This window comes from Branchiostoma lanceolatum, chromosome 5 (assembly GCF_035083965.1).
Source record: "Branchiostoma lanceolatum isolate klBraLanc5 chromosome 5, klBraLanc5.hap2, whole genome shotgun sequence".
Lineage (NCBI taxonomy): Eukaryota > Metazoa > Chordata > Leptocardii > Amphioxiformes > Branchiostomatidae > Branchiostoma > Branchiostoma lanceolatum.
Window position 1 is genome coordinate 5,686,806 of NC_089726.1, and position 13,041 is coordinate 5,699,846.

General features: G+C 40.8%; 1 protein-coding gene across 1 annotated transcript; it reads right to left on the minus strand.

The window, feature by feature from the left end:
• Positions 1-1,031: 1,031 nt before the first annotated feature.
• LOC136434601 (ADP ribosylation factor 4) lies at positions 1,032-8,287 on the minus strand. Its single transcript, XM_066427495.1, has 6 exons — positions 7,987-8,287; positions 6,110-6,190; positions 4,920-5,029; positions 4,410-4,481; positions 3,921-4,046; positions 1,032-3,427 (listed from the first exon to the last, which is right to left on the minus strand). The coding sequence occupies exons 1-6, from the start codon at positions 8,051-8,053 to the stop codon at positions 3,341-3,343; spliced, it is 543 nt and encodes a 180-aa protein (XP_066283592.1). The 5' UTR covers positions 8,054-8,287; the 3' UTR covers positions 1,032-3,340.
• Between the last annotated feature and the right edge of the window lie 4,754 nt (positions 8,288-13,041).

Consider the following 13,041-nt stretch of genomic DNA (forward strand, 5'->3'; position numbering starts at 1 on the left):
GAATGTCCGTATTTGGCCTTTGACTTTTGACTAGTCATTGTTGATCAACCTGTCACTCGGTAATGCTTGAAGAGTGGTGTACACAAACCCGCGTATTTAGAGCGTTCAGTCAGATCAGCCTCTCCCACAGTATTGCCCCTCTCAGTCTCACACATTCGGGACCATCCCCCGGACAGCTGACCTGACTTAAGTCGGTGGTAGGTGAGGAGCACTCTGACTAGTTTCTGGCCACGCCAACTTCCGCCACAGCTATTTTCAAATATTCGGCTGGCGCAACCTAGCCTCGAATCCATCCTATTTAGCTTCCGGCCGCTACCCTAGCTTCGCTGCGCTACCCAAGCTCCGCTGCCGGCCAAATATTATTGGCGAGGAGCGGAGCTTAGGTAGCGAACGGAAAGCTGATAAGGTTGGACTTCGGGCTGGGCGCAACCAACCAGAAACCAAACATACATTAGACCATAGCATAGTCTCTATCAGACTCCATAGGTTGCTGGAAAAAAAGTTGAAATTCGCTAGACAGACAGAATGATGTGCAAGAAGTACCGTTTGAATATACTGTCAGAGTGACAGGAAGTCAGTGAGTGGGGCGCAAAGGTCAGAGTTGCCAGAGCGACAGGAATAACAGGTCAGAGTTGGTACAATTAGTTCTTAGTCACAGTGCAAAACATGACATGGGGTCGATGGAAGACGCAAAAATGGATATTCAGAGGGGTAATGTCTTTGGTCTGTGTTTTGTTTTGCTTTGCGAGGCGGTGGCTGGCATTGTGCCGGGTATTAAGATGCCCTCCCTTCCGTCCATCCACCATTCCTTTTTGTCTAAGCTGCAGACAGGCTGATTCTCGCCAGAAGGCGCTTCATGCAAGGCCATTGCATTTCGTCATTGCCCATGTTGCCGCCATGGCGAAACTCATTTGCATAATTAATGAACTACAGTTAGACATGATATACGGGGAAACTACTAGTAAACATTTCACGGACTGCTGAGATCTGCTGATGTTGCAAGGTTGATAAGCAAATAACAACAACTGTAATTTGAGACGTATGTGAAAATTTTATTTACTAAATCAACTAAAATCACAATGTATGACAGACATCATTACTGCAATGTATGGAAGTTTCGGCAACCCTAAAATGTTCTAGTTTCCAACAGCCAACCCGCATAAAACCAGCCTAAACCGCTAATACAACCAGCTGCAGGGTCACAAGTGTAACATGTTTGAGCATCCAACCTTTTGATTTGGCAATGTAACCCTCAGAGTTAAAAGATCTGTTACCATCCTAGCACATTTGGAAATTGCATATATAGTTTTGACCGAGCTTCTACAGTTTTCTGTAATGATAAAATAGGTTTCAGTTGATGTGTTTTGAACACTTTTATAAGGACTGTACAGAATAAATAGATTTGTGGAGTTAGTTACTTCCTCTGTGACTCACGCTACCAATTATCAAATCAAAGCTGAGCTCTATGCAAGACGGACAGTTCTCTCCCCACCTGTTTCAAAATGTAAGATGGTACGAGAAAGTCCTTTCCAAGCAGAGATCAAGTTAAATGTGACAAGTACTTGAAGTAGTCTGGGCTGGCTGTTGGACAGGGTGGTTCAAAAGTCTTGTGCCAGCCACTTTCTCTACTTGATCAAGACTTTTGTATCACCCTGTATATGGTATACAAATAGGCAATGCCCCTGTGTCATCGCCAAAAAAATAAAACCTACTTGCTGTGAACTTCTGAAGAGGGACGTACAACAAGGACTAGTAATAAGGTTGTGGATTTCGCCAGACTCAACTTTTTGGTCAAAGAAGCCTTCATTTTTTTTCTTGCAACATCATTATGACAACTTATTTCTTTCAATGCCTTTTTGTACTCGTCTTCAGATGTACACAAGTACCAAAAACGTACTTAAGGTACCAACAACTGTGGATACAAGACGCCTTATACTACAAGAACATCCCTTACATAATCATTAGATTTGGATTCGCTTCTTTTCCTTGATCATCTCCCTTCATGGCCTTACAGTACTTTGTTTTCAACAATGATGAAACGCAAGAAGACATCCTCTTTCAATTAGCAAGGGGTCTTCATTCAAACTTAAAATACATGTTGTTGCGTTTTCATAGAATGCAACAGTGACAGGCTTGGTTTACAACAAACATTGTTTCATTTACTATTGCAAGCAAAGTTTGGGAACATCTGTAAATTATTAAAATAGTATAGTTTGGAGCTTTGTTAGTTGTGATAATGAGTATCCTTTTCGTCTGTTTATGAGCAAAGTTTGTGAGCTTTTGCACAAGGGGTTACAAATACTAAAACATAAGGAATGTCCCACTTAACACTGAATGTCAAATGCCATATTTGGTGCCACAGTATGATGACTGAACACAGCAGATGATTCGTACAACAGAACATTCACCAGAAAAGTAAAACTGAACCAAGCAGATAATTTGCAAGGCTGCACATCAGCATCACTTTGAAACAAACTAAATCTTGTAAAAAATAGTGTTAGGCTTGGCAAGTGAAAGAGTTAGGAATGAAAAATTAGCCTGTTATAAATTGTAACTTTTCAGTTGTACAATGCTTTTATTTTGGAAAATACAGAAAAATCCCTCAAGACCCAAACACAGCTGACAAAATTGAAGCATAATCGAGCTCATGAGATTGCCAGATATATGATATACCTAATAAACTGCTAATTCGTATGTTTTGTCATTTATGGGCAGTGAAATGTGACGTTTTAAACCAAAGTAGCTGGAAATAAGAATGCAGACCATGGTGGTATTCAAGACATAGAAAATGTCAATCATATCAACATTGAGAAAGAAAACAAAAAACGTTATCCTTATTTCAAATAACAGTATCTCTTTGAAGAAAGATTACTAGATGCCATGTCCATTTTTTAGCATTTTTATAATCAATTTCATTTTAATATCAGCCCACATGAACTATTTGCATAGTCCTTTGGGGAGAAAAAAGACATAGTTAATGATGTTAAGCACAATGTCATACTAACTTAGACTACTGCTAGCTTAGGAACTCTATAAACTAAAACTCAACTGCCCTGCTTTTTTCTAATAATCTGGAGTATCTACAAAGCTACTCGTGTAATTTTCCCATCCCATTTTACTTGACAGCAAAATATAAGAAAGTAAAAAGCATTGGGCCACATTTACAATTTTTTGTTTCTACTCTTTCTAGTCAATAGCAACATATATTTTTTTCCTTTTTATGGTGCTCAAGAGCTAGGGCCATGAGATAGTTATTAGAGAGTCTACCCAAGAAATGTACATGAATTGGTTTATAGTTTAGAGGACAGTATGTCTATATATGGCATTGTGTGGGCGAGGTCTACTTGCTGGCCAATTCGTTAGATAACCAATCGAGTCCCTCGTACAAGCCGTGCCCTTGTGTCGCGCATGTCGATTGGATGTACCACTGCAAGAAAACAAAACTTTTTAGTTACAATACAAATCACAAAATCTGTTATCATTTTAACTATATCAAACTAGTCTGTGCCTTTTAACCAAATTTGTACAAATTATGTAGGCTTGACTTTGCAAGCTAGTCAATGAACCTTCATCAAATATAGAAATAGACCTAGTCTTTTGAATTGAATGTTGGTAAAAGTCAATTTTTAGATATACTTAATCAATGTGATACAAAAGCCATATATTCTACAAAATAGCATTACTGACACGCCAAAAAACAGCCACTCAAGCAACTGGATGAGATTTTGAAAGTCAGACATTTCAGACAGCAACCGCTGTCTTTCATCAGCGGATGCTGTATGAAACGTCTGTTTCAAAATTTTATCCAGCTCCTTGAGTAACTTTTTGTGGCGTATTTCATTACCTGGATGTCTAACCTTCATCAACGTATCATTACTGGCATAAGTTTAAATACTTTGCTAAGGAAAAGTGGTACTCACTTTTCTGTTGCGAAGGTCATTAAGTTTGAGATTCGAGGTGATGTCTGCTGCTGTCATGGCGTTGGGCAGATCCTGTTTGTTGGCAAATATCAGTAGCACGGCATCTCTCAGTTCATCCTCCCCCAACTGGGATTGGGAAGAAAGATTGAAAAAAAGATTAAGCCCTGGTTACACATAGCCGAACATGGCCTCATGACTATCCGCCAACCATGGTTGGAAGCTGTTCTAGGTTGGCTGTGGTCAGCTGGTGTTTGGCATGGTTCGAAGGTGTTTGGCTGTGCCATGGCGAATGTTTTAAACTTTTTAAAACATTCAGCTGTGGATGGGAGGTCTTGAATGGGTTAGCTGGAATTGGCTGTGAAATTCCATCCAGGGAAAAGTGGACACTGCAGATTCAAGAAGATTATAAAATATTTTTTCAGATGGTGGCAATATACATATTTCTGTACGGATATGAACACAGGAAAGAAGCGGAAAAGTTTTTCTCACCATTTTGTCCAGCTCTTGTGCTGCCTCTGCCATTCGCTCCCTGTCATTGCTGTCCACAACAAAAATCAAGCCCTGCAGAAAAATTACAGTGGTGAAATACAGAAGGCAAAGGCAATACATAGCAAAAACATATATTTACCAGCAACATATCATGCTTTTACATCGATATGCAAAATACCCTGCACACATTGTGGTTGTTTGTTTTTTAATTCTAGACAAAATCACTAAATCTTGAGCTTCAAGAATTTGCCTGGAAAACTGGACTATTTACCTTACAGAAAAAAAAAACATTGAAATGAAAATAGACAATGTTATTGTCTCAAAGTTGAAAATCTAGGCATCTTGTTTTTTCACCAATCTTGTTGGTTTTTTTTGCACTCTTCCACTATATTTGGAGTCTGCAGGATGTCATCCATAAAGTTCACTTGCAGTGGCCTGATAAACTGTCCTTACAGTCAGACAACAGAAAAAATCTGTTATTTTGCCCAGAAAGACGTTTATTTTTCCCACCTGTGTGTTCTGGAAGTAGTGTCTCCACAGAGGGCGGATCTTGTCCTGGCCGCCCACGTCCCACACTGTGAAACTGATGTTCTTGTACTCCACTGTCTCAACGTTGAAACCTAGCAACGGATAAACAGGCATAAAAACAACAACATAAAAAACAGGACATTTAAAAAAACTGATGACAAATTCAAACACCTACTAGTTCTAGTACAACAATGTACTGAAAACTGACTGAAGTTCGTAGGCAGGAAGACGTGACAGAAGAGTCCACTGTGTTTCAAGTTTGTAGTTGAAACCATAAACATTGTATAGTAATACAATGATACAGCATACATCTACAAGTTGATAAAAAGTGCAAACATAATACTTTCATTTTGAGCTGTTAGATAACATTTAGTTGGGGCCATTCTATTTCTATTGTTCAGTAATACATTTTCTTCCAATACCATCCCAACTTTGTTTAAATTGATGTACAAAAAATGGTGCAACAGATTTGCCATCTACATGTATTCGTTATAACTTATATTTGCTAAAGGAAATATTTCAAATGTTTACTTGAACATAAAAGGTACAATTTAAAATGCACCTTTGGCCACAAGCTATCATGTTTTAATGTTTATCATGATATGGAAGTTGCCTAGAACACACCACGGTTGCAGGTCATGACCATTTGTCATTTCTTGCTAGTACGCCGGCCACATACAGCATTGTGAACCTTTTAGCACTCTACATTACAGGAGAGCCAAAGGGCCAGATGGTTAGGAGCAACAACATCCCATGGACTGACAGGATGATGTATAAGTGGTTTAGGAACAGCATAAGTAAAGCCAAAACGAAAGGAATTTCCTTGCCAGAATATCTTGAATGCTTTCCTCTGGTGTTGAATGTTAGAAAAATCTAATACAATTCATTTATTTTCGCTGAGACTTTATTTTGCAGAGGGAGGGGAAAGGAGGTTTAACTTTATGTGGTGTTTTATGTTTGTGTTTGAAACATACATGTTCAGTATGCTATTATTTTCAATCAACAGCATTTCCTGTACAACTATTTTATTTTACAACATGAAATTGGGATATGAAAGACATGGTAGGAATTCCATACAAGGCTCAAAACAATGGGTGTATATGCACTTTTGCACAACTACTCCCCCCAAAATGATCCCTCTGTAACATGTTAGATTATCTGTTGATACTCACCAATAGTTGGAATGGTGGTAACGATTTCGCCCAGCTTCAGCTTGTACAGGATGGTGGTTTTACCTGCTGCATCCAAGCCGACTGAAACAGAAACGGGCACAGGTAAGATGATATCGATGGGTAAAACTGGATTAAGGAGAATTATTTGGATAGGAGTGTTGTTTTGTGAACATGGAAAATATTCACTGTACAGTATACTGTAAGATATATAGTGTAAGTATTGGCACAGGCGGATCTTTGTTTACATGCACGTACACACTACATCATGTGCGTATGATTCAGTGTGTGTGTGTGAGTGTACTGTATATGTGTGCACGTCGTATATATGTGTATACTTGTGTGTGTGTGTGTGTGTGTACATTTGCCTGTACAGCGGTAGCCTGTACCATACTGCCATATGTGTGTTTGCGTACATGTGTATGTAATTGTGTTTTTAAGCTAAGTGTATTTAAATGTGTATATGTATGTATGTGAATTCGTGATTGTGTGTGCCCATCTGCATTAACCCTCGAACTGTCATCGTGTTACTTAGGGTCAACTTTAATTTTGCGCACTATGTATCGGAAACCCACCAAGGCCCACGCATTACCACAGTTAATCTAATCGGCCCTGACATTCCAGTCAAACTAAAAGGCCTCCGGTCAATTACAATACATGCAAATTAGAATGTGGCACTTTAAGGGTTAATCAGCCTGTGTGTCAGCTCTTCGGCAAAACACACCAGCTCCTAATGTTACATCATTCAATGCACCCAAGCATTATCTTAAGCTTTTCCCATGACTAAAAACACACACACTGTATATCATCATCATACTTTTTTCTATTTCTTGGTCTTTGATTGAAGCCTAAATTTTAGGATGGGTGCTAGCCATGCATGATATTGAATTTATGAATATATTGAATATGAATATAATGAATATGATAATATTGAACATGAACTATGGTTATGGATCTAAAACCTGGCTTTAGGCTTTCATATTAAAGAAAAACTTCTTTACTTTGAGAATCTGGAAAAAAAGCACTTATCATGATATGTGTATATTTCTGCATTGTGTGTAATAAGAGTTACCAATAACTCTTACTGTCATAAAACGAAATACATTTATCTTGATGAGTGGAATGTATGAATATATACATTAAAATTTGACACAAAATCTTGAGGGAATTAGAAAAAAATTCAAAATGAATGAGTCTGGCTGCAACAGACAGGGACACAAAAGTTTTTCCCCTTGAACTAAAACAAATCTGAAGGAATTTCATAACATATTGTAAATGTAGCACGTTACTACTAGTACATATGTATTGTAGATTTTCACTGAATACAGAAACTAGTTGTCAATAGTAATATTCGTATACATGTATGTCACTCATGCATAAGACCGTTTTGATAAGTGATGACATTGCCACGTATTCAGGATATCTAAAGTATTATGAAATTTACCTCCGAAAAATATCAAAAGTATATCGTAGAACTTTCATTTTTCTCGTAAAAATTTAACATCCTTTGTCATATATTTTCATACCTACATTTCCAGTTTGTGGACTCCTTTCGTACTAAACGTAGGCCTTTTGTTTTAAATCTTCATTATCTGTTCCCATACTTCGCTTCAATTTGAGATACGAATAAATTCACCTGAATATTATTTAGCTAGATAGCCTCACTCAAATACTATATGATTTTTCACAAGTTGGGTAATTTCTGAAACGCCCGTTGGACGCCATAATTGATATGTATGCATTTTTCCAAGGCTCCCTTCCTTAATACACGAGAATCTAAATTCTATACAATATCCAGGGAGTAAGCCGACGATTCTGTAAGTTAAGAACATTCATATTACCATATAGATATGTAGCACAACGAGGAAATAAAACCTTACCCATCAAAATCCTCATCTGTCGTTTACCGAACAACTTGGTAAAAAGGGTGCCGAGACTGAGACCCATGGCTGCTTCCGGCTGCCTTCTCCTCGCTTTACCTTAAAATATCACTTCTAAAACACGCGAATGTCGTGAAGATGTCTTCTTTGTGGTCTTATCTGTGAGATTCGACCAGAGCTGGAGGTTATTCTGAGAAAGTTTGAGGAAATAATCGAAGGAAACCCCCGTGCGTTGGGAGATCGCTGCCACGTCAATTTGGTGCACGCAAGGAGAAATGACGTCACCCGCCAAAATGGCGGCCACCGGCCCTTCCCGTCATGCCACGGGCGGGAGAAACCAAATGTGGAAAAGGGGAGAAAACTACGTCAGTACTACTTTGTCTTCTTCTTCTTTTTTAAACAACTTAAGGCCAAACTGATTTGATTATACGAGCACCCCAAAACTTATGCGAAGGTGTGAAAAAAAGATGGAAAGAAAAACTTCATTTGGAAACTGTAAGATAGCGCAAATGACTGAACATACCTTGAACCTTGAACGAGGACATCAGCGACGTCATCTCGAGAGACAATGAGACTGAACATACAAAACTTTCACAATCTTATACAGTTGCTTGAGTAACTCTCTTTCGGTGAGAACATGGTGAAGTTAGAATACTACAAACTATGCCAACCAAATAAATCGGGAATTTTTTCTCAAAGACGAAGTCTGTGCTTGTGACACTCAGATATTTTTTCTCACAGCCAAACCGACTGTATCTACTGTGACTCTAGGATTTGGACTCTAGCTTGCGGTCACTTTTACAACAACGCACATGAAGGAACAGCTGCACCGCACGGTCCCCAGTACAGCTGTACAGATGGCTAATAGGAACGCAGCCAAGACCGGCAGGTACGAGTACGTAGTACTGGAGGCGCGATGACAACACTTTTAAAACGTCATTGTAAATAATGCTGAACACTTGACCTCCCCCCACTAACAACACTGTCCTTGGTGCTGAACACTATCCACACTAACAACACATTCCCTGGTGCCGAATAGCCTCCACCAGGCCCCGCGGATCGCTGGGGAAATAGTAGAAATTAGCCAAATAGAGTGAGTTGTATGAAGGCAGTCGGCTACGCAGATAGGGTTCGAATGAAACCCTCCATGGACAAACTCCCCTGGCAAATACATTCCCTGGTGCCGAACAATTTCCAACCTAACATCACTGTCCCTAATGCTGAACACATGGGCTCCCACCCCCACTAACAACACTGTCCTTGGTGCTGAACACTATCCACCCTAACAACACATTCCCTGGTGCCGAACACTTTCCAACCTAACATCACTGTCCCTAATGCTGAACACATGGGCTCACCCCCCCCCCCCCCCCCCCACTAACATCACTGTCCCTAATGCTGAACACATGGGCTACCACCACCACTAACAACACCATCCTTGGTGCTGAACATTATCCACACTGACAACACATTCCCTGGTGCCGAACACTTTGCAACCTAACATCACTGTCCCTAATGCTGAACACATGGGCTCACACCCCCACTAACAACACTGTCCTTGGTGCTGAACACTATCCACACTAACAACACATTCCCTGGTGCCGAACACTTTCCAACCTAACGTCACTGTCCCTAATGCTGAACACATGGGCTCCCAGCCCCACTAACAACACAGTCCTTGGTGCTGAACACTATCCACACTAGCAACACATTCCCTGGTGCCGAACACTGTGCAACCTTACATCGCTGTCCCTAAGGCTGAACACATGGGCTCCCAGCCCCCACTTACAACACTGTCCTTGGTGCTGAACATTATCCACCCTAACAACACATTCCCTGGTGCCGAACACTTTGCAACCTAACATCACTGTCCCTAATGCTGAACACATGGGCTCCCACGTACCCCCACTAACAACACTGTCCTTGGTGCTGAACACTACCCACACTAGCAACACATTCCCTGGTGCCGAACACTTTGCAACCTAACATCGCTGTCCCTAATGCTGAACACATGGGCTCCCAGCCCCACTTACAACACTGTCCTTGGTGCTGAACACTATCCACCCTAACAACACATTCCCTGGTGCCGAACACTGTGCAACCTAACATCGCTGTCCCTAATGCTGAACACATGGGCTCCCACCCCCACTTACAACACTGTCCTTGGTGCTGAACATTATCCACCCTAACAACACATTCCCTGGTGCCGAACACTTTCCAACCTAACATCACTGTCCCTAATGCTGAACACATGGGCTCCCACGTACCCCCACTAACAACACTGTCCTTGGTGCTGAACACTACCCACACTAGCAACACATTCCCTGGTGCCGAACACTTTGCAACCTAACATCGCTGTCCCTAATGCTGAACACATGGGCTCCCACCCCCACTTACAACACTGTCCTTGGTGCTGAACACTATCCACACTAACAACACATTCCCTGGTGCCGAACAATTTCCAACCTTACATCACTGTCCCTAATGCTGAACACATGGGCTCCCACCCCCACTAACAACACTGTCCTTGGTGCTGAACACTACCCACACTAACCACACATTCCCTGGTGCCGAACACTTTCCAACCTTACATGACTGTCCCTAATGCTGAACACATGGGCTCCCACGTACCCCCACTAACAACACTGTCCTTGGTGCTGAACACTATCCACACTAACAACACATTCCCTGGTGCCGAACACTTTGCAACCTAGCATCACTGTCCCTAATGCTGAACACATGGGGTCACACCCCCACTAACAACACTGTTCTTGGTGCTGAACACTATCCACACTAACAACACAAATTTACTCATTACCCAATGAAGTTATATCAATAGATATCAATTATCACCAACTTTCACCGATTTTAGTATTTTTTCCGATGTGTATTGCAGTACACGGCTGTTTAGCTATAGCACTACAATGATGTACTTTTAAATGCGTCATCTTATGTATCTAATGAACCGGTTCATCTAAAACAAGACATGACTGACAGTTGCATCACAATTGTAAAGTTAGCGCTTTATATTTAAGCTGCCCCTAATTGAAACGAAACATGAAGAAACCCAATAAAACAATTTCCGTCTTATGTAGGTGGCGACAGGTAAATCAAATTGCCAAACTCCATGACTTCATGAGAAAATGAAATAAAATTTGCAATTTCGTCACACGTGTAAATGTACGTTGTATATTCAGATTTCCATTTAATTGAAACGAGGTATAAAGAAAGCGCCAGTGATCGATTTTCCGTCCATGTGTAAGTGGTAAACTGAAATGACTTTCAAACTTTTCTTCATTACCCGATGATGTTATATCAAATTACCAGCAACTTTGTCAGACACATTTGTAGCAACATAATTACAAACGGTTGGCAATCATACCTCACTTATGAATAGCTATGTATTAGGCACGTGTACAATGAATAGTCAAGCGGTCCTTATTTGAAATGACGCAGGATGGAAATAACCCAAGCAAAATCAGTCATCACGATGCCGCGGAACAAGGTACTGGTCTTGTTTCTGTTCTCCACGCATCTACAGGCTGTACTTGTCGCATCTCGTCAGTGCCCGAGCAGCTGTTCTGCCCATACGCTATGGTATCAGTGCGTATGTCCATGTACTAGCTATGGGGAGCCCTGTAGCTGGGTGGGGCATGGAGGGGATGCATACAGCTTTGCCAGGTGTATCGATGCCTTACCATCTGGCTTCCAAAGAGAAACCCGAGGGATCGACATCCAGCATCTTCGCTCCTCTACTCTGCTGGAATGGTCTTTCCCAAACATCCCGAGCCTCAAGCATCTGAAGATCGAACAGTCGAACGTGTCCACGATCCAGCCCGGGGCTTTCCGAGGTCTGTCATTGGTCAGTGTTCTCTCCCTCGTGGACAACCGCATCTCCAGTCTCGGTGAGTTCAAAGGAGCACTGACTATGGCTTCTTGAAAGATATTAACCTACAATTTCTCCATAATTGTTACAATTTCTCCGCAGTTTTTGCAAAATAAGTGTTGTTGGGTCTGAAATCCAAACCAGGTTCATTTACCGGTTCTTCGATGCCGCCTTACTTTTTGGTTTACAGAGAGAAAAGTCTAAAGACAAACAGGTACATGTACAAGTACAAACAATCAACGGGGCTAGCCCTTTGTTACAGCCACCGGCTAGTTTGGCAGCCCTGGTTGTGCGTGCTGAACAGCCAAATAAATACATAAATGAATAAATTAACAAACAATCAGATCTACATTAAGCGGCTAATCCGGCTTCTTGCATCGTGGTTATGATAAAATGTAAGAAAATGTACGTTTTGTTTTGAAGGGTTTTCTTCCCAAGATCAAACAATACAATTAAGGTTTTGACGAGTCCATGATATAGTCTCGTATTCTCGTATGTCTTGTTTGATTACGTTTCATTGATTATGGCTTTTTATGCAAATTACATTTTCATTACATGTGTGCATTGATCAATTCCCGTGTCTATGGTGAACGTGACTTGCATAATGGTAAATACATACCTGCGAAAACAACGACAACTCAATCCAAAAACAAGACCTTCCCGCAAAGTATCACCCTCTGTCCTTGATAACATGAGCCAGAATGTCTGACTTACGACTAGTTATACAACCTCTGACCTGTACTTCCTGCCATGCCACTCCAGCCAGTCTAACCCTTTACGATCACCTTCCCAGTCACTGACTTCCAGCCTCTCTACCGACAGTGTATTGCAATTCTTGTATCTGTCACTGTACCTTAATGTTCACTGTTTTCACGGCCACCTAGGCCTCTTTACCGTAAACTTATCATCACCGTGAAATAAAACCTGTTGTTATTGTTTATGATTCCTTCACACATACGTTCTGTAAATCACTTGCCACCACCGTGAAGTTAAAGTTAAGTGAAAATATTACTCGTGTAAGGAAATTTTGTAGAAATTTTGCTTCCTTGAAGATAAAGTGAATTACAGTATTTAAATAACTGCGAACACAAACAAACCCAAACATAGATACAGATCAAAAACAAAGACACGGATCCAATTGATAAACCATTTCTTATTCACCCTCAGAA